Source organism: Nesoenas mayeri (assembly GCF_963082525.1).
Source record: "Nesoenas mayeri genome assembly, contig: SCAFFOLD_186, whole genome shotgun sequence".
NCBI lineage: Eukaryota > Metazoa > Chordata > Aves > Columbiformes > Columbidae > Nesoenas > Nesoenas mayeri.
Genome location: NW_027660007.1, coordinates 10,780 through 32,874, shown reverse-complemented (window position 1 = coordinate 32,874; position 22,095 = coordinate 10,780). Strand labels below are relative to the sequence as shown.

Below are 22,095 nucleotides of genomic sequence, written 5' to 3'. Positions count from 1 at the left end.
TGAAGCCCAAATCTCCCCCCAGAACCCCATTTTGGAGCTATAGGGACCCCAATCTGAAGCCCAAATTCCCCCTTGAACCCTATTTGGGGGCTATAGGGACCCCAGTTTGGATCTCAGGGACCCCAATCTGAAGCCCAAATCCCCCCTAGAACCCCATTTTGGGGCTATAGAGACCCCAGTTTGGATCTCAGGGACCGCAATCTGAAGCCCAAATCCCCCCCAGAACCCCATTTTGGGGCTACAGGGACCCCAATCTGACGCCCAAATCCCCCCAAGAACCCCATTTTGTGGCTATAGGGACCCCAATTTGAAGCCCAAACCCCCCCTGGAGCCCCATTTTGAAGGCGCAGGGCCCCCCCGCCATGCCACCCTGCTCCGGATCCGCGTCCCCGCCGCGTCCCCCCGTCTCACCGGTGCCGGAGCCGCGGGGGGCGGGCAGGGCGATGCGCACGCAGGCCGTGGCCACCTCGGTGAAGAGCTGGGGGCTGCGGCAGGCGGCGGGGCCCAGCACCCGCAGGATGTAGTTGATCTCGCGGGACCCCAGGCTCCCCGAAACCACGCCCGACGTGGTGCTGCCCGCCCCGCTGGTGGCCGCCGAACGCACCACCTGGGGACACGGGGACGGTGAGGGGCCCTGCGAGTCCCCCGGTCCCCATCCCAGTGTCCCCAGTGTCCCCTTGTCCCCTGAACCCTGATCTCCTCCACCCCAGTGTCGCCTGGATGCCCAATTCCCTGATCCCCTTGTCCCCAACCCCTCAACTCCATGATTCTCTTGTCCCCAGTGCACTCAGCTCCCCAGCTCCATGATCCCCTTGTCCCCAGCTCCATGATCCCTGTGTCCCCAACTCCATGATCTCCTTGTCCCCAGCTCCATGATCCTCTTGTCCCCAACCCCTCTGCTCCATGATCCCCTTATCCCCAACTCCTCCATCCCTTGTCCCCAACTCCATGATCCCCTTGTCCCCAACTCCTCCACTCCATGATCCCCGTGTCCCCAACTCCATGATCCCCATGTACCCAACTCCATGATCCCCGTGTCCCCAACCCCTCCACCCCATGATCCCCTTGTCCCCAACTCCTCCATCCCATTGTCCCCAACTCCATGATCTCCTTGTCCCCAACCCCTCTGCTCCACGATCCCCTTGTCCCCAAACCCTCTACTCCATGATCCCCTTGTCCCCAATTCCTCCATCCCCTTGTCCCCAACTCCATGATCCCCTTGTCCCCAACTCCACGATCCCCTTATCCCCAATTCCTCCACCCCATGATCCCCTTGTCCCCAATTCCTCCATCCCCTTGTCCCCAACTCCATGATCTCCTTGTCCCCAGCCCCTCCGCTCCATGACCCCTCGTCCCCAACTCCATGATCCCCTCGTCCCCAACTCCTCCACCCCATGTTCCCCGTGTCCCCAACTCCATGATCCCCTTGTCCCCAACTCCACGATCCCCTTGTCCCCAGCTCCTCCACTCCATGATTCCTGTGTCCCCAACTTCACGATCCCCTTGTCCCCAGCTCCATGATCTCCTTGTCCCCAACTCCTCCACTCCATGATCCCCATGTCCCCAACTCCATGATCCCCTCGTCCCCAACTCCTCCACCCCATGAGCCCCATGTCCCCAACTCCTCCACCCCACGACCCCTCTGTCCCCAACTCCATGATCCCCTTGTCCCCAACTCCTCCACCCCATGATCCCCTTGTCCCCAACTCCATGATTCCCATGTCCCCAACCCCTCCACCCCACGACCCCCACGTCCCCAACCCCTCCGCCCCCCCGGCGTGCCCCCCACCTTCTCCATGGTGTGCCGCAGGGTGCAGGGCTCCTCGATGATGTGCCGGAAGAGGAGGGTGAGCAGCGGGAGGAAGCCGGTGAAGGCCGAGCTCTGGCTGAGCCCCAGGATGGTGCGGGGTGCTGCGCAGCTCGGCCAGCAGCAGCGCGTGCTGGTGCTGCCGCGTCAGCCGCAGGCACAGCCGCAGGGCGGCGTGCAGCGTGTCGGGGTCCACCGGCACCCCCAGCATGCTCACGCAGGCGCGCAGGATGGTGGGGATGGATTCTTCGGCCAAACCGCGCACCGGGGGGGTGTCGGGACCCTCCCACGACGTGGGGTCTTCTTGGGAGGGGGAGAAGGGAGATGGGGACGAAGGGGCGGCCGAGGCGTCGTCGTCCGGTGGGGGGTCTGGGGCTGGGGGGAGAAGAGAGGGGGGTGAGCACCCCAAAAAGGGGGGACACACTCCTATGGCCTCCCTGACACCGCCAAAAAGGGGGACACCCGCCCATGGCCTCCCTGACACCCCCAAAAAGGGGGACACACCCCCATGGCCTCCCTGACACCCCAAAAAGGGGGACACACCCCTATGGCCTCTCAGACCCCATTATGGGCTCCCTGACACTCCCAAAAAGGGGGACACACCCCTATGGCCTCCCTGACACCCCCAAAAAGGGGGACACACCCCTATGGCCTCTCAGACCCCATTATGGGCTCCCTGACACCCCCAAAAAGGGGGACACACCCCCATGGCCTCCCTGACACCCCCAAAAAGGAGGACACACCCCTATGGCCTCTCAGACCCCATTATGGGCTCCCTGACACCCCCAAAAAGGGGGACACACCCCCATGGCCTCCCTGACACCCTCAAAAAGGAGGACACACCCCTATGGCCTCTCAGACCCCATTATGGGCTCCCTGACACCCCCAAAAGGGGGACACACCCCTATGGCCTCCCTGACACCCCCAAAAAGGGGGACACACCCCCATGGTCTCCCTGACCCCCAAGGCCTCTCAGACCCCACTATGGCCTCCCTGACACCCCCAAAAAGGGGGACACCCCCCCATGGCCTCCCTGACACCTCCAAAAAGGGGACATACCCCCATAGCCTCCCTGGTGCCCCCATGGCCTCTTAGACCCTGTTATGAGCCCCCTGACCCCCCCATGGCCTCCCTGACACCCTCAAAAAGGGGGACACCCTCCCATGGGCTCTCAGACCCCATTATGGGCCCCATGACCACCCCCATGGCCTCCCTGACACCCCCCAAAAAGAGTGGCATCCCCCATATCCTGCCTGACCCCCCCAGGGGCTCCCTGACCCCCCCTATAGACTTGAATCTTCCCCCCGGCCCCAAATCCCAGTGCTGTACCCCTTTCCCCCCTGAGCTCCCCCCAAACCACAGACCCCCCAACTTTGTGGGTGCAGGGATGTGGGTCAGCCCCCCCATGGCCCTTTCTGACCCCCCCATGGGCTCCCTGACCCCCTATAAACCATCAATTTGAAGCCATGAACCCCCCCATCCAGTTTTGGAGCCACATGGACCCCCGAGACCTCTCTGACCTCCCCGCCATGGCCTCTTGGACCCCCCTCCCCATGGTCCCCAAATCCCCCCCACTCACCGGGGGGCTCCTCTTTGCCCCGTCCCTCCGTGTCCCTCCCGTCCTCGCTGTCCCCTCCTGTTGTCCCCCCGCCTTTTCCCGCTCGGGGGGGGCGCAGCAGCGTCAGCATCACCGGCCGCCGGTTCCCTGTCTCCTCGTTCACCTGGGGGGGACAGGGTGACAATGAGGGGGGGACAAGGTGACAATGAGGGGAGAACAATGTGACAATGAGGGGGCAGGACAATGGAGGGGGTGACAATGAGGGGGTGACCCCTCCTGGGGGGGTCCCAGTGCCCCCAGTACCTGCAGCATGGTGGTGACCTGGACTAGAGGGGGGTGACAGAGCAGGGGTGACAACAAAGATGGTGACAGCTCAGGGGGCTGACAATCGCAATGGTGACAATGAGAGGAAGGTGACAATGGGGGTGGATGACAATGGAGGGGGGGGTGACAATGGGGGTGGGTGACAATGGGGATGGGTGACAATGGCGGGGGGGGTGACAATGGGGGGGGTGACAATGGGGGGGGTGACAATGGGGGGGGTGACAATGGGGGGGGTGACAATGGGGGGGGTGACAATGGCGGGGGGGTGACAATGGCGGGGGGGGTGACAATGGCGGGGGGGTGACAATGAGGGGGGGTGACAATGGAGGGGGGTGACAATGGGGAGGATGACAATGGGGGGGGTGACAGTGGGGGGGGTGACAGTGGGGGGGTGACAGTGGGGGGGGTGACAGTGGGGGGGTGACAATGGGGAGGGGGTGACAATGGGGAGGGGGGTGACAATGGGGAGGGGGTGACAATGGGGGGGTGACAATGGGGGGGGTGACAATGGGGCGGGGGTGACAATGGGGGGGGTGACAACGGGGCGGGTGACAACGGGGCGGGGGTGACAATGGGGGGGGGTGACAATGGGGGGGGGTGACAATGGGAGGGGTGACAATGGGGGGGGTGACAATGGGGGGGTGACAATGGGGGAGGGTAACAATGGGGGGGTGACAATGGGGAGGTGACAATGGGGGGGTGACAATGGGGGGGTGTGACAATGTGGGGGGGTGTGACAATGGGATGGGGTGACAATGGGATGGGGTGACAATGACACAGGTAACAACGAGGGGGAGGTGACAACAAGGTGGTGACAAAGAGGGGTGTCCCCTTCCCAGTGACCCCAGTACTTGGACAAAAAAGGGGTGACAACAGGAGGGGTGTGATGGTGAGAAGAGGGTGTCAAGCGGAGAAGAGGTGACAACACGGGGAGAGGTGACAACAAGGGGAGAGGTGACAACAAGGGGGTGTCCCCAGTGTGCCACCCACCCAGTAACAGTCCCAGTGCTCCCAGTACCTGCACCGTGGAGGTGAACAGGCCAAGAAGGGGTGACAACAAGGGGTGTGATGGTACAAGGGGTGTGACAACAAGAGGGGTGTGATGATGAGAACGGGGTGACAACAAGAGGGGAGATGATGACATGGGGGTGTCCCCTGTGTGCCCCCCGCCCTGCGGGGCTCCCAGTGCCCCCAGTACCTGCACCATGGTGGTGAACTGGACGGTGTAGCGGCGGCGGCCGGCAGTGAAGCGCACGCTGGGCTCGCCCCCGCGCCAGGCGGCGTCGATGGTGCTGTTGTTGCTGGCGCTGTAGCTGCACCAGCGCCCGGAGCGGTCGTCGAACCAGCGCCACGTGTTGCCGCCAAACTGGAGATACTGGGAGGGGAACGGGGTTGCGGGGGGGGAGGTCAGATGGGTGTCCCCACACTCGTGTCACCCGCTCGGGGTGACACCAGGGGTTGTGTGTGGATATGGTGACTGTGGGTGATTGTCACCGTCACCAGGAGCCTGTGTCACCCCAGGACCCCGCGTAAACCCCCCACCAAGACACCATATCTTCACCCAGGACACAATGTCCCCCTCAGGACACAATGTGATCCCCCAGGACCCATAAGACCCCCCCCCAGGACCCCATGTGTCCCCCACGACCCATATGACCCCATGTGACCTCCAGGACCCATATGACCCCCAAGAATCCCATATAACCCCCAGGACCCATATGACCCCACCAGGACCCATATGAACCCCCTGGCTCCCATATGTCCCCATGTGACCCCCAGGACCCATATGACCCCCCCAAGGATCCCATATAACCCCCAGGACCCATATGACCCCACCAGGACCCATATGAACCCCCCCGGCTCCCATATGTCCCCCAGGACCCATATGACCCCATGTGACCCCTAGGACCCATAGGACCCCCCCCCCAGGACCCCATATGACCCCCCAGGACCCCATGTGACCCCCAGGACCCATATGTGACCCCTAGGACCTGTATGACCCCCAGGACCCCATATGACCCTACCAGGCCCCCCATGTCCCCCCAGGACCCCATATGACCCCCTCAGGACCCCATATGATCCCCCATGTTCCCCCCCACCCCCACCTTATTCATCTGCGCCCTCCGCTTGGACGACACGGCCGTTTTCTCGTAAAAATCAATGAGCAGCAAAACCGGCGTGATCCACCTTTTGAGGGGGGAAAAAACACCCTAAATCATCAACGGGGGGGTTTGGGGGCACTGGGGGGTGTTTGGGGGTCACCCCCCACACTTACTTGGGGGTCTGCACCTCCTTGTGCTCTTTGGCTGCCTGGAGACAGGGCTGAACCACCTCCAGGAGCTTGATGAGCACGTCCAGGACGCAGCTGGATTCCACCACCCGCGCACACGGCAGCTTCAGCTCCTGCGCAAAATACACATAAATACCCCAAAAATACAGAAACAACCCCAAATCATCCTAAACTGCCCTGGAGAAACCTAAAAACAGCCCCCGGAACAACCAAAATCCCCTTAAAGCAGCCCTAAAATAACCAAAACCCCCTAAAACCAGCCCCAAAATAACCAAAACACCCTAAAACCAGCCCCAAAATAACCAAAACCCCCTAAAAACCAGCCCCAAAAAGCCAAAAGTGCTCTCTGAAAGAAGGTAAAATGCCCCCCAAAAATACCTAAAGCGTCCCTAAAGTACGTGATACTCACTAAAACCAGCCCCAAAATAAGCGAAACGCACTAAAACCAACCCCAAAATAAGCGAAATGCACTAAAACCAGCTCCAAAATAAGTAAGATCTCTAAAACCAGCACCAAAATAAGCGAAACAACTTAAAACCGGCCACCAAATTAAGCAAAATCCACTAAAACCCACCACAAAATAAGCAAAACAGACTAAAACCAACCCCCAAAATAAGTGAAACGCACTAAAACCAGCCCCAAAATAAGCAAAACAGACTAAAACCAACCCCCAAAATAAGTGAAACGCACTAAAACCAGCCCCAAAATAAGCAAAACAGACTAAAACCAACCCCCAAAATAAGCGAAACCCACTAAAATGAGCCCCAAAATAAGCAAAACAACTTAAAACCGGCCACCAAATTAAGCAAAACCCACTAAAACCTGCCCCAAAATAAGCGAAACTCACTAAAACCAACCCCAAAAACCCCAAACCACCAACATAACAACCCCAATCCCCCTAAATCCCCCAAAACACACCAAAACCCCCATAAAAAAAACCCAAAATTCCACATTTTCCCTCATAAAAAGGTGATTTTTGAGGAGAAAGTTGGCATGAGGAAAACATGGTGAATGTTTCTATCGCTGTTATGAGGAGAAACGACCCCGGGGTGCCCCCCAACCCCTGCATGTGTGTCGCCCCCGGGTTTTGGGGGGTCCCCCGGGTTTTGGGGTGTCCCCCGGGTTTTGGGGGGTCACCTCGAAGAGGAGGGTGAGCAGGAGGATGCGCGTGGCCAGGTTGGAGGCCTGGGGCAGCGTGGCCATCTGGCTGATCCACTCGGACACGGTCTTGGTGTCGCTGGTGGTGAGCGGCAGCGCCGCCTTGATCAGCACGTCCGCCGCGTCCCACACCTGCAAAACGGGCCGTTTGGGGACGTTCGGGGGGGTTTGGGGGGAGAAATGGGGGTTTGGGGGGAGAAATGGGGGTTTTGGGGGGGGAAAAGGGGGTGAGGGGAATGGAAGGAATTTGGCGGGAAAAAGGGGGGATGAGGGAAAAATGGGGGTTTGGGGGGCAAAATGGGGTTTTAATAAGAGAAAAAGGGGTTTTGGGGGAAGAAAAGGGGCTTTTAGGGGAGAAAAGGGGGTTTGGGGGGAGAAAAGGGGGTTTGGGGGGAGAAAAGGGGGTTTGGGGGGAGAAAAGGGGGTTTTGGAGGGGAGAAAGGGTGTGAGGGGAACAGAAAGAATTTGGTGGGAAAAATGGGGGATTGGGGGGCAAAATGGGGTTTGAAGGGGAGAAAAAGGGGTTTTAGAGGCACAAAAAGGAGTTTTAGAGGGAGAAAAAGGAGTTTTGGGGGGGGAAAAGGGGTTTTGGGGGGGGAAAAGGGGTTTTTGGGGGGGAAAAGGGTGTGAGGGGAACGGAAGGAATTTGGCGGGAAAAAGGGAGGATGAGGGAAAAATGGGGTTTGGGGGGAAATAATGGGGGTTTGGGGGGAGAAAAAGGGGTTTTAGGGGGAAAAAAAAGGTGTTTCAGACAGAAATAGGGGGTTTAGGAGGGAAAATGGGGGTTTGGGGGGAGAAAAGGGTGTGAGGGGAACAGGAGGAATTTGGCGGGAGAAATGGGGATTGAGGGAAAAATGGGGGTTTGGGGGGCAAAATGGGGCTTGAAGGGGAGAAAAAGGGGGTTTAGAGGGACAAAAAGGAGTTTTGGAGGGAGAAAAAGGAGTTTTAGAGGGAAGAAAAGGGGGTTTAGGGGAGAAAAGGGGGTTTGGGGGGGAGAAATGGTGTGAGGGGAACGGAAGGAATTTGGCGGGAAAAAGGGAGGATGAGGGAAAAATGGGGGTTTGGGGGGCAAAATGGGGTTTTAAGGGGAGAAAAAGGGGTTTTAGAGGCACAAAAAGGAGTTTTGGAGGGAGAAAAAGGAGTTTTAGAGGGAGAAAACGGGTTTTGGGGGGGGAAAAGGGGTTTTCGGGGGGGAACAGGGGTTTTGGGGGGGGAAAAGGGTGTGAGGGGAACGGAAGGAATTTGGCGGGAAAAAGGGGGGATGAGGGAAAAACGGGGTTTGGGGGGAAATAATGGGGGTTTGGGGGGAGAAAAAGGGGTTTTAGGAGGAGAAAAAGAGGTTTTAGGAGGAGAAAAGGGTTTTAGGAGAAGAAAAAGGGGTTTTGGGGGAAGAAAAGGGGCTTTTAGAGGAGAAAAGGGGGTTTTAGGGGGAGAAAAGGGGGTTTTAGGAGGAGAAAAAAGGGTTTCAAGGGGAGAAAAAAGGGTTTCAAGGGGAGAAAAAAGGGTTTCAAGGGGAGAAAAAAGGGTTTCAAGGGGAGAAAAAAGGGTTTCAAGGGGAGAAAAGGGGGTTCGAGGGGAACCAGAAGAGGGATTTAGAGCAACTAAACTGGGAATTTGGGGTCAAAAATGGCGGTTAGGGCTCAGCAATAGGGTTTTGGGGGGTGAAAAAGAGGTTTAAGGGAACCAGGAGAGGCTTTTGGGGGCAGCAAACACGCTCGGGCAGCAGGAAAAGGGGTGTAAAAGAGGCCCCGGAGCGGGCGCGGACCTGCTTGACCACCTGGCGCAGCACCGAGTCGCGGTACGCGGCGCCGTTGCGCTTGACCGCCGTCATGATGAGGTCGCAGACGCGGTAGACGGTGTCGGGCAGCTCGTCCAGCAGCTGCGAGCAGCCGGGCAGCATGGAGTCGGTGAACGCCAGCAGCTCCGCGGCCTCCAGCGGCTCGGCCCCCTCGAACTTCTCCAGGCACTTGGCTTCTTCCTCCTCCTGGCGCTCGCGGGCGCGACGCTCTTCCTCCTCCTTGCGGCACGCGGCTTCCTGCGGGACAGGGGACGCGGGGTCACGAGGGGAGACGTGGAGGTCGGGGACATGAATGGGGTTCGACAGCATGAATGGGGTTTGGGGGGAAACGGGGTCACGAGGGGAGACGTGGGGGTCGGGGACATGAATGGGGTTCGACAGCATGAATGGGGTTTGGGGGGAAACGGGGTCACGAGGGGAGACATGGGGGTCGGGGACATGAATGGGGTTCGACAGCATGAATGGGGTTTGGGGGGAAACGGAGTCACGAGGGGAGACGTGGGGGTCGGGGACATGAATGGGGTTCGACAGCATGAATGGGGTTTGGGGGGAAATGGGGTCACAAGGGGAGACGTGGGGGTCGGGGACATGAATGGGGTTCGACAGCATGAATGGGGTTTGGGGGGAAACGGGGTCACGAGGGGAGACATGGGGGTCGGGGACATGAATGGGGTTCGACAGCATGAATGGGGTTCAAGGGGATGAATGGGGTTCGGGGGGAAAGGGGGTCACGAGGGGATGAATGGGGTTCAAGGGGATGAATGGGGTTCAGGGGGGAAATGGGGTGGCAAAGGGATGAATGGGGTTCAAGGGGTTAAATGGGGTGGCAAAGGGATGAATGGGGTTCAAGGGGTTAAACGGGGTTCAAGAGGGTGAATGGAGTTCAAGGGGGTGAATGGGGTCCAAGGGGATTAATGGGGTTCAAGGGGATTAATGGGGTTCAGGGGGGAAACGGGGTCACAAGGGCGTGAATGGGGTTCAAGGGGTTAAATGGGGTAACAAGGGGATCAATGGGGTTCAGGGGGTTAAACAGGGTCACAAGAGGATCAATGGGGTTCAGGGGGTTAAACGGGGTCACAAGGGGATGAATGGGGTACAGGGGGTTAAACGGGGTCACAAGGGGATGAATGGGGTTCAGGGAGGAAACGGGGTTACAAGGGGGTGAATGGGGTTCAAGTGGTTAAATGGGGTCACAAGAGGATTAATGGAGTTCAAGGGGGTGAATGGGGTTCAAAAGGTTAAACGAGATCACAAGGGGATGAATGGGGTTCAAGGGGTTAAACAGGGTCACAAGGAGATGAATGGGGTTCAAGGGGATGAATGGGGTTCAGGGGGTTAAACAGGGTCACAAGGGGATGAATGGGGTGACAAAGGGAGAAATAGGGGTCAGGGGGCAACGGGGTCACAAGGGGATGAATGGAGTTCAAGGGGTTAAATAGAGTCACAAGGGGATCAATGCGGTTCGGGGGAGAAAGGGGGTCACAAAGGGATGAATGGGGTGACAAAGGAACAAATGGGGGTCAGGGGAAACGGGGTCACAAGGGGATGAATGGGGTTCAGGGGGTCAAACGGGGTCACAAGGCGATGAATGGGGTTCAGGGGGTCAAACGGGGTCACAAGGGGATGAATGGGGTTCAAAATGGGGTTAGATGGGGCACAAAAACGGGGTCAGGATAAGACAAAAAGGGTCGTTGGGGCACAAGATGGGGTCGAGGGACCACGAGCCCAATTCAGGGGCTGCGAACCAGAGCGTGGGGGTGGGAAATGGGGGGCTGGGGGTGGGAAATGGGGTGCGGGGGTCCCACCCTGACCCCCCATTGCCCCCCACGCACCTCGGGGGACTCGGCGCGCTGGTCCATGGGGATGTCCTGGCCCAGGGACATGGCGATGGCGCGCATCATCTGATCCTCCTCCGACATGCTCAGGTCCTTTGCAGGGGGGTCAGGGAACGTTTTAAGGGGTGGGGAAGTTTTGGGGGACCCTCCCTGGGTTTCTGGGACCCCGTTTCTTACCCGGACGACCCCCCCCATGAGGGGGGGCGGGTGAGTGAGCAGGTATTCGGTGGCCTGTTCCATGGTGTTGGTGTTGAGAAGAGCCTCCATGGCGTGTTCCCGAGAGAAGCCCATGTCCATCAGCTGCGGGAATAGGGGCGTTTGGGGTTAAAAACGGCAAGTTTGGGAAAAAAGGGGGGGGGACGAGGAGAAATAAGGAGGTTTGAAGATTAATTAGGGGGTTTTGGGGGGGGAAAATGGGGTTTGAGGGGGGAAAATGGGGTTTGAGGGGGAACAGGAGGAGACTTGGGGGGACAAGACCAGGGGTTTAGGGAGACAGAACCAGGGTTTGGGGGTGAAAAAGGGGGTTGAGGGGAAGCAAAAGGAGATTGGGGGGGGCAAAGGGAATTTGGGGGGACAGAAAAGGGAATTTGGGGTCAGAAAGGGGGTTTTGGGGGGTGAAAAAGGGGTTTTGGGGGACCCAGAAATTTGGGGGGGGCAGGAGGTGACAAGAAGGATGAGAAGAAGCTGGAGGAACCAGAAAAGGTTTGGGGGGATGAGAAGAGATTTGGGGGGATGAGAAGAGATTTGGGGGGGGATGAGAAGAGATTTGGGGGGCAAGAGATTTGGGGGGGGATGAGAAGAGATTTGGGGACAATAGAAGGTCCTGGGGGGACCAGAAGAGGTTTGAGGGGGACAAGAGAAGTTTGTTGTGGGAGCAGAAGAAGTTTAGGGGTGACTAAAAGGGATGTGGGAGAATCAGGAGAGATTTAGGGGGGACCAGAAGACATTCAGGGGACAATAAAACATTTTGGGGGGGGACCAGAAGTTTTGGGGTGACCAGAAGAGATTTGGGGGGGACCAGAAAACGTTCCTGGGGGAACCAGAAGATTTTAGGGGATCCAAAGAACTTTTGGGGGACCAAAAGAGATTTGGGAGAATCAGGAGAGTTTTGGGGGGCCCAGGAGAGACTGGGGGACAATAAAAAGCTTTGGGGGTGACCAGAAAAGATTTGGGGGGGGACTAGAAAATGTTCTTGGAGGAACCAGAAGCTTCCAGGGGATCAGAAGTTTGGGGGGGACCAAAAGGGATTTGAGAGAATCAGGAGAGATTTGGAGGGACCAGGAGAGATTTGGGGACAACAGAAAGTTTTGGGGGGACCAGAAGTTTTGGGGGGACAATAGAAAGTTTTGGGGGTGACCTGAAGTTTTAGGGGTGACCTGAAGTTTTGGGGGTGACCAGAAAATGTTCTTGGGGGAACTTTTAGGTGACCAGAAGCAGTTTGGAAGCACCAGGAGCTCTCAGGGATGCTCAGCAAACCCTCAAGCGAACGCAGAGAACCCCCCGTGTTCCGGAGCACATTTTGGGGTGAGGAAAGCAGATTTTGGGGTGTCCCACCTGCTGCAGCTGCTGCTGGTTGACCTGGGGCTCCCGGCGGGGCCCCCCCTCGTCGGCGCCCCCCGGTTCGTCGTCGCTGGGCCGGGCGCCCTCGCGCTCGCGGCCCAGGCGCTGCCGCACCAGCGGCTCCCCGCGCAGGATGTGGCACAGGATGGCCAGCATGGACTCGGCCATGCGGCCCCCGTACACCTTCAGCGGGCGCCGGTTCCACAGCTGCTTGATGCACGTGAAGGCCGCCTGCGGGGGGACAGCGGGGGACGCTTGGGGACACTCGGGGACACATTTCAGGTGGGTTTGGGGGGGTTTCGGAGGAGGAAAAGGGGATTGGGGACACCCCCCCCCCCCCGCCCCAGTTCACATCCCATCCTGATGGGTGGAGGATCTGTATAATCCATATGGGGAGTGGGTGTCACCCTGAGTCCCCAGAGCAACTTGTAGCCCAGAAATGTTGGGGACATCAAGGGGACACTTGGGGACATGTTTGAAGGGGTTTTGGGGGTGTTTCTGGGGAGGAAAAGGGGATTTGGGGACCCGCCCCCCTGGTTCATGTCTCACCCTGGTGGGTGGAGGATTCCCCGTGTCTCCCATGTCCCTCTTGTCCCACCACGTTCCCTGTGTCCCTCTTGTCCCTATGTCCCCTTTGTCCCCCCATGTCCCCCACGTCCTCATGTTCCTTGTACCCCCATATCCCCCGTGTCCCTTGTGTTCCCCATGTCCCCCATGTCTTCTTGTTTCCCCACATTCCCCATGCCCCTCTTGTCCTCCATATCCCTCTTGTCCCCTGTGTCCCCCATGTCCCTCTTGTCACCTGTGTCACCTGTACCCTTTGTGTTCCCCATATCCCTCTTGTCCCCTGTGTCCCCCATGTCTCTCTTGTCACCCGTGTCACCTGTACCCTTTGTGTTCCCCATATCCCTCTTGTCCCCCATGTCCCTCTTGTCACCTGTGTAACCTGTACGCTTTGTGCTCCCCATGTCCCTCTTGTCCCCTGTGTCCCCCATGTCCCTCTTGTCACTCGTGTCACCTGTATCCTTTGTGTTCCCCATGTCCCTCTTGTCCCCCCATGTCCCCATATCCCCCATGTCTTGTCGTTCCCCCACATTCCTCGTGTCCCCTGTATCCATGTCCCTCGTCTCCCCATGTCCGCTCTGTCCCCATGTCCCCAGCGTTGCTCTTGTCCCCCGTGTCACTTGTGTCCTTCGTGTGCCCCGTGTCCCCTATGTCCTCAGTGTCCCTCTTGTCCCCCACATTCCCCATGACCCCTATATCCATGTCCCTCTTGTCCCCCCATGTCCCTCATGTCCCCCCATGTCCCCTATGTCCCCAGTGTCCCTCTTGTCCCCCCGTGTCCCCTATGACCCCAGTGTCCCTCTTGTCGCCCCATGTCCCCTATGTCCCCAGTGTCCCTCTTGTCCCCCATGTTCCCCGTGTCCCCTGTGTCCCCATGTCCTTCTTGTCCCCTCCACGTTCCCCATGACCCCTGTACCCATGTCCCTCTTGTCCCCCCACGTTCCTCATGTCCCCCCATGTTCCCTATGTCCCCAGTGTCCCTCTTGTCCCCCATGCTCCCCACGACCCCTGTACCCCTGTCCCTCTTGTCCCCGCACGTCCCTCATGTCCCCTTGTGTCCCCTATGTCCCCAGTGACACTCTTGTCCCCCCATGTCCCTCATGTCCCCTATGTCCCCAATGTCCCTCTTGTCCCCCATGTTCCCCATGACCCCTGTATCCATGTCCCTCATGTCCCCCCACGTTCCCCATGACCCCTGTATCCATGTCCCTCTTGTCCCCCCATGTCCACCGTGTCCCTCTTGTCTCCAGTGTCCCCATATCCCTCTTGTCCCCCCATGTCCCCCTGTGTCCCCCACATCTCCACCTTCTGTGTAACAACAAGGAAGCGCAGGCCGCCAAAGTGGGGCTGCTCACTTGTGGGGCAGCGCGTGGGGCCAAAACCCCCCATATCCCCCCCCCAAAATCCCCTTGTCCCCCCGTGTCCCCACCTTCTGGGTGACGACGAGGAAGCGCAGGGCGCTGAAGTGGGGCTGGCCGGGCGCGGGCGGCTTGTGGGGCAGCGCGTGGGGCGAGTCCAGCACGGTGCTGGGGTTCACCATCTTCTCCACCAGCATCAACCAGGCGTCCAGGAACTCGCCCGTCCCGTCCGGCAGCTCCGGGTGCTCCAGCCCCTCGGCCACCGGCACCTTCCCCCCCATGGACAGCGCCCAGTTGAACGTCCTGGGGACACCAAAGGCCGTGAGACCGACGGGACGGACCAAACGCGGGGGGGAACGGGATGGACCAAACACAGGGGGAAAAGGGACGGACCAAACCAAGGGGGAAACGGGACGGACCAAACCAAGGGGGAAACGGGACAAACCAAAAACGGGACGGACCAAACCAAAGGGGAAACGGGGACGGACCAAAAACGGGACGGACCAAGCGAAGGGGGAAACGGGACGGACCAAACCAAGGGGAAAACGCGACAAACCAAAAACGGGACGGACCAAACCAAGGGGGGAAACGGGGCGGACCAAACACGGGATGGACCAAGCAAAGGGGGAAAGGGGACGGACCAAACCAAGGGGGAAACAGGACGGACCAAACACGGGGGGAACGGAATGGACCAAACATGGGGGAAAAGGGATGGACCAAACACAGGGGGAAACGGGACGGACCAAACCAAGGGGGGGGAAAGGGGATAAACCAAACCAAGGGGGAAACGGGATGGACCAAACCAAGGGGGAAACGGGACGGACCAAACCAAGGGGGGAAAGGGGATAAACCAAACCAAGGGGGAAACGGGACGGACCAAACCAAGCGGGAAACGGGACAAACCAAAAACGGGACGGACCAAACGAAGGGGGAAAGAGGACGGACCAAACCAAGGGGGAAAGGGGACGGACCAAACCAAGGGGGAAAGGGGATGGACCAAATAAGAAAAGAACAGATAATCAAAACAGTGTTTATGGGCTGGTTTTGGGATGGTTAGGGGGTGGGTTTGGGGCATTTTTGGAGCGGGTTTAGGGTGTTTTTGATGTGGGTTTGGGGTGTTTTTGGGGTGTTTTGTGGACGTGCCACTCACTCGAACAGGGCGTTGTGTCCGCCGGAGCAGAGGAATTTCTGCAGCATGAGGTGATAGGGAACTTGCGCTCGTCGAACAGCATGGGGGACGTGAAGCCCACCGAGCAGATGAAGAACGTCAGCCTGGGGGCCGGGAGAGCACACGTGAGGCCCCGCCCCCCGCCATGACCCCGCCCACTGGGCGCTAGGCCACACCCACTGGCACTAAGCCCCGCCCACAGGGTGCTAGGACATGCCCACTGTCACTAAGCCCTGCCCACAGTTAGTGGGACACACCCACTGTAAGCCCAAGCCACACCCCCTTTCTAGACACCCCGCCCCCTTCCCCAAACCACACCCCCTTTCCACACCACACCCCCTTCCCCAAGCCACACCCCCTTTCAGGCACCACGCCCCCTTCCAAGCCACACCCCCTTTCCAAACTCCCCGCCCCCTTCCCCAAGCCACACCTCCTTTCAGACACCACACCCCCTTGCCCAAAGCCACACCCCCTTTCCACACCACACCCCCTTCCCAAGCCACACCTCTTTTCCAAACACCCCGCCCCCTTCCCCAAGCCACACTCCCTTTCAGACACCACACCCCTCTACCCAAGCCACACCCCCCTTGCAAACTCCCCGCCCCCTTCCCCAAGCCACACCCCCTTTCAGGCACCACACCCCCTTCCCCAAGCCACACCCCCTTTGCAAACACCCCGCCCCCTTCCCCAAGCCACACCCCCTTTTAGACACCACACCCCCTTCCCCAAGCCACACCCCCTTTCCACACCACGCCCCCTTCCCAAGCCACACCCCTTTTCCAAACACCCCGCCTCCTTCCCCAAGCCACACCCCCTTTCAGACACTCCGCCCACTTCCCCAAGCCACACCCCCTTTTCCAAGCCCCGCCCCCTTTCTATAGACCACGCCTCCTCTTTCCAATCCCTACTTGCCTTTCCCCACCCCTGCCTCTTCCCCCCAAGCCCCGCCCCCTTTCCCCCAAGCCCCGCCCCCTGATCCCGTAAGCCCCGCCCTCACCGGAAGCGCGGCGTGGGGGTGTAGGGGGGGGGCTGCCAGCTGAGCCCCTTGGTGAGCAGCTTGGTGAGCGCGGAGGCCGTGGCGCGGGCGGCGGCGCTGGGCGCGGGGGCGGCCGCGGGGGCGTGGTGGCTGCGGCGCTGCCGCACCGGGGAGCCCACGCACAGCTTCACCAGCAGCCCGAACAGCTCGGCCAGCGCCCGGCCCAGCCGCGACGAGGCTGCGGGGGGGGGGACACGTTAGGGACCCCCAAAAATACGGGGGGCACCCGCATCTGGTCCATGAGACACGAGGAGACCCGGAGGCCACAGGATAACAAGGGGACAGGGGGATGAGGGCAGTGGGATGAGTTGGGGGGGCTTAAAATATAGGGGGCACCTCAAAAATATATGGGGGCACCCCAGAAATATCGGGGGCACCCCAAAAATATAGGGGACCTGGGGACCCCTACATTGAGTCCCCAACCCCACATCTGACCCATGAGACTGGGGGAGACCCAGAGACCACAGGAGAACAAGGGGACAGGGGGATGAGAGTGGGGGGGACACACCATGAGTTGGGGGGGCTTAAAATATAGGGGGGCAGCCCAGAAACATAGGGAGCACCCAAAAAATATATGGGGGCACCCCAGAAAGATATGGGGGCACCCACATCTGGCCCATGAGACTGGGGGAGACCCAGAGGCCACAGGAGAACAAGGGGACAGGGGGATGAGGGTGGGGGGGACAGTGGGATGAGGGGAGTGGGATGAGTTGGGGAGCCTTAAAATATAGGGGGGCAGCCTAGAAATATAGGGGACACCCCACAAATATATGGGGGCACCCCAGAAAGATATGGGGGCACCCACATCTGGTCCATGAGACTGGGGGAGACCCAGAGGCCACAGGAGAACAAGGGGACGGGGGGATGAGGGTTGGGGGGGACACCATGAGTTGGGGGGCTTAAAGTATAGGGGAGCAAACCGGAGATATGGGGGGCACCCCAAAAATATAGGGGACCTGGGGACCCCTACATTGAGTCCCCAACCCCGGGGGGACGCCAATGTCCAGCCCACAGGAGAACAAGGGGACAGGGGGATGAGGGTGGGGGGGACACCATGAGTTGGGGGGGCTTAAAATATAGGGGGCAGCCCAGAAATATACAGGGACACCCCAGAAATATGGGGGGTACCCCAGAAATATATGGGTGACTCCCCAGAAATATAGAGAACCTGGGGACACCTACATTGAGTCCCCAACCCCAGGGGGGACCGCAACATTCAGCAGCAGCTCAAGTATTTTAGGGTCCCCCCTGGATGCTTTTTGCCCCCCCCAGGCTGCTTTAGGGGATGTTTCGAGCGCCCCCAAGGGTATTTTGGGGCCCCCCCTGGGGTGTTTTTGGGGCCCCCCCCCGTGTGTTTTTGGGCCCCCCCCTCACCGGACAGCAGTGGTTTGATCTGCTTGATGCGGGCGGCCATGGCCGGGCTGATCTTGGCCTTGACCTTGGGGTCGGCGCCGCCGGGTTCGTCCGTCTCCATGGGGGCCAAGGGCTCCCCCTCCAGCCCCATCCCCTCCAGCAGCCCCCCCTGCGCCGGAGGGGGGTCACTCACCCCCCCCGCCGCCCCCCCGGCCATGGAACCTTCCACTTCACCCTCTGTGGGGGGAGGAAAAAGGGGGTGAGCACCCCAAAAAACCCCATAGAGTCCCCCCTTGCCATAAATCCCCCTTAACCCTAAACCCCCCCAAAACAACCCCCCTGAAACAAGCCCCTTCCCCAAAGACCCCCCCCAAAAAACCTTCCCCCCCCCACCCCCATTTACCCATAACCCCCCCCATAGACCCCCCCATAGACAACCTTCCCCTCCCCACCCCCATTTACCCATAAGCCCCCCCATAGACCCCCCCGTTGACAACCTTCCCCCCCCAACCCCCATTTACCCATAAACCCCCCCATAGACCTTCCCCTATGACCCCCCAAACCCCCATTTCCCCCATTTCCCCCTAAAAAGCTCCCCAAGCCCCCCCAAACCCTCTACTTTTCAACCACCCCCTCATTCCCCATAGCCCCCCCACCCCTACAGTCACCCCCCCAAATCCTCCCCCTAAAGACCCCCCCAAATAAACCCCCTCCCCAACCCCCCCCCCCAATAAACCCCTTCCCAATCCCCCCCCCCCCCCAAAACCTTCCCTCTCAAACCCCCATTTCCCCCTAAAAACCTCCCCAACCCCCCCCAAATCCTCAAATTATTACCCCCCCCACCAAGACCCCCTATAGACCCCTATAGCCCCCCCATACCGGCCCGTTTTCCCCCCTGGGGGGGGCTGGGAGCCGCTTTCTCCTCCTTGGGCACCAGCTTCTGCATGTCGGCCTGGCCGAATTCACAGCCGGGGGGGAGGCTGGGGGGGCACAAACCAATTGGGGGGGTCAGGGGGGCCCCTCAGCACCCCCCATCCCATGGGGTGCCCCCCCCCATCCTATGGGGCACCCCCAATCCTATGGGGACCCCCCCATGGTATTTACTTGGGGGTGGGGCCCGTCCCCAACTCCCCCAGGACACTCTGCCCCCCGCAGCCCAAAATCTCTTTGACTCCCCCAAAAAGTCCTCAGCTACCCCCCCAAATCCATCTCTGACCCCCTCAAACCCTCTCTGACCCCCCCCAACCCCCTGTGCCCCCCCCAAACCCCCTGTGACCCCCAAACCCTCCCTGACCCCCCCAACCCTTTGTGCCCCCCCCAAACCCCCTGTGACCCCCAAACCCCGTGACCCCCCAACCCTTTGTGCCCCCCCCAAACCCCCTGTGACCCCCAAACCCCTGTGACCCCCAAACCCTCCCTGACCCCCTCAACCCTTTGTGCCCCCCCTGTGCCCCCCAACCCCCTGTGCCCCCCCAACCCTTTGTGCCCCCCCCAAACCCCCTGTGACCCCCAAACCCTCTGTGTCCCCCCCAGACCATCTCTGACTCCCCCCAACCACGGGACCCCCCTGAACCCTCTGTGGCCCCTCAACCCCCCTGTGCCCCCCAACCACCCCTGTGACCCCCAACCCTTTGTGCCCCCCCAAACCCCCTGTGACCCCCAACCCTCGTGCCCCCCAAACCCCCCTGTGACCCCCCACCCCTTTGTGCCCCTCCAACCTCCCTGTGCCCCCCAACCCTTTGTGCCCCCCCAAACCCCCTGTGACCCCCAACCCCCCTGTGACCCCCAAACCACGTGCCCCCCCAAACCCCCCTCTGACCCCAAACCCTCCCTGACCCCCCAACCCTTTGTGCCCCCCAACCCTCTGTGACCCCTCAACCCCCTGTGACCCCCCAAACCCTTCCTGACCCCCCCAACCCTTTGTGCCCCCCCCAACCCCCCTGTGCCCCCCCCCAAGACCATCTCTGAGTCCCCCAACCGTGGGACCCCCCTGAACCTCCTGTGCCCCCCCACCCCCCTAGACCATCTCTGACCCCCCCCAACCGTGGGACCCCCCTCAACCCCCTGTGACCCCCAAACCCCCCTGTGCCCCCAAACCCCCTGTGACCCCCAACCCCCTGTGACCCCCAAACCCCCTGTGCCCCACCCCTCTAGACCATCTCTGACACCCCCAACTGTGGGACCCCCCCCCCACCCCCCTGTGCCCCCCACCCCCATGCCCCCCCAAACCCCCTGTGACCCCCCAACCCCCTGTGACCCCCAAACCCTTTGTGCCCCCCCCCAAACCTCCTGTGACCCCCAACCCCCTGTGCCCCCCAACCCCCTTGTGACCCCCAAACTCCCTTGTGCCCCCCCAACCCCCCAACCCTCTGTGCCCCACCCCCTCAGACCATCTCTGACGCCCCCCAGCTGTGAGACCCCCCTGAACCCCCTGTGCCCCCCCCACCCCCATGCCCCCCAAACCCTTTGTGACCCCCCAACCCCCTGTGAACCCAACCCCCTGTGACCCCCCAACCCCCGTGCCCCCCAAACCCCCTGTGACCCCCAACCCCCTGTGCCCCCCCTAACCCCCCTGTGCCTCCCCAACCCCCTGTGCCCCCCCAAACCCCCCCGTTCGCGCACCTGTTGGGGGTGCAGAGGGACAGCAGCACGGTGCTCTCCCACACCAGCGAGCAGTAGAGCTGGCTCAGCTTGCCCAGCACGCTCAGCCCCAGCTGCGACCCCCACTGGTTCACCGAGATGGCGCGGATCTCGCTCTGCGGCACAAACAGCCCCGGTCACCCCAAAATCCGGCACCGGCGGCCCCCGGGAACCTCGGAGGGGGGAGATGGGACCCCCGAGGTGGGGAATCGGCACCAGAATGGGGGAGATCGGCACCAAAATGAGAGAGATTGACACCAAATGGGGGAGATCGACACCAAAATGGGGAAATCGACACCAAAATGGGGAAATCGACACCAAAATGGGGGAATCGACACCAGAATGGGCAAGACTGACACCAAAATAGGGAAATTGACACCAGAATGGGGGAAATCACACCAGAATGGGGGAAATCGACACCAGAATGGGGAAATCGACACCAGAATGGGGGAGATTGACACTAAAATGAGGGAGATCGACATCAAAATGGGGGGAAATAGCCCCCAAAATAGGGGAAATTGACACCAAAATGGGGGAATCGACACCAGAATGGGGGAGATTGACACCAATATGGGGAGATCAACACCAGAATGGGGGGAAATCGCCCCCCAAAATAGGGGAAATTGACACCAGAATGAGGAAATCGACACCAGAATGGGGGAGATCGACACCAAAAGGCTGTAAATACCCCCAATGGTTCCATTTCTCTGCAAGCCACGCCCCCTCCCCACGGTCACGCCTCCTTTTCCCAGAGGCCACGCCCCCTCCCCACAAGCCCCGCCTCAATCTCCATACCACACCCCTTTTCCAAGAGGCCACGCCCCCTCTCCACAAGCCCCACCCCAGGCCACACCCCTTTTCCCAGAGGCCACGCCCCCTCTCCACGAGCCCCGCCCCAATCCCCAGGCCACACCCCTTTTCGCAGAGGCCACACCCCCTCTCCAGGAGCCCCGCCTCAATCTCGCAGCCACCCCATTTTCTCCCAGGCCACGCCTCCTCTGTCCAAGCCCCGCCCAAACACATGGTGGGGGAGGGGAAGAGATGAAAAAAATACCCCAAAAAGCTGGGTAGAGGGGGGTGTGAAACGTGCGGAGCCCCATCCCCACTGCGATGCTCCCCCCCCCACATCCTCCAGATGGTACCTGCCCTCCCATTCTCCCAATGGTACCCCCGCATTCTCCCAATGGTAGCTCCCCCCACTCACCCAACGGTACCCCCCCCATTCCCCAAGTGATATCCTCCCATTCACCCAACGGTACCCCCCCATTCTCCCAGTGGTTCCCCCCTATTCACCCAATGGTACCCCTCATTGTCCCAATGGTAGCCCCCCCACTCACCCAGCGGTACCCCCCTCATTCATCCAATGGTACACCCCACTGTCCCAATGGTACCCTCCATTCTCCCAGTGGTATCCCCCCATTCACCAATGGTACCCCCCATTGTCCCAATGGTCCCGCCCCCAGAGTCCGGTCCCCCCCACAAAGTGCCAATCCCCTTCCCCACTGAACTGCCCCCCCCCATTCTCCCATTGGTTCCCACCACCCCCCCTCCCATTTCCCGCGCTGGCACCTGCTCCCCCCCGCCCCCCCCCCCCATTTCCCGCGCTGGTACCTGCCCGACGCGGCACGTGTGCACGAACATCATGA

The 22,095-nt window shown here is 60.3% G+C and overlaps 1 protein-coding gene across 1 annotated transcript; it reads right to left on the bottom strand.

Annotated features, from left to right (window-relative positions):
* Positions 1-411: 411 nt before the first annotated feature.
* LOC308052438 (E3 ubiquitin-protein ligase HUWE1-like) lies at positions 412-22,093 on the bottom strand (the record flags this gene model as incomplete). Its single annotated transcript, XM_080364516.1, has 18 exons — positions 412-607; positions 1,790-2,182; positions 3,387-3,528; positions 4,888-5,064; positions 5,795-5,876; positions 5,965-6,092; positions 7,117-7,269; positions 8,903-9,172; positions 10,768-10,863; positions 10,948-11,070; positions 12,325-12,561; positions 14,324-14,555; positions 15,403-15,524; positions 16,418-16,554; positions 17,831-18,046; positions 18,689-18,789; positions 20,432-20,565; positions 22,061-22,093. Coding segments are annotated over 18 exons (2,972 nt in total), but the record flags the coding sequence as incomplete, so codon positions are not given.
* Positions 22,094-22,095: the final 2 nt, after the last annotated feature.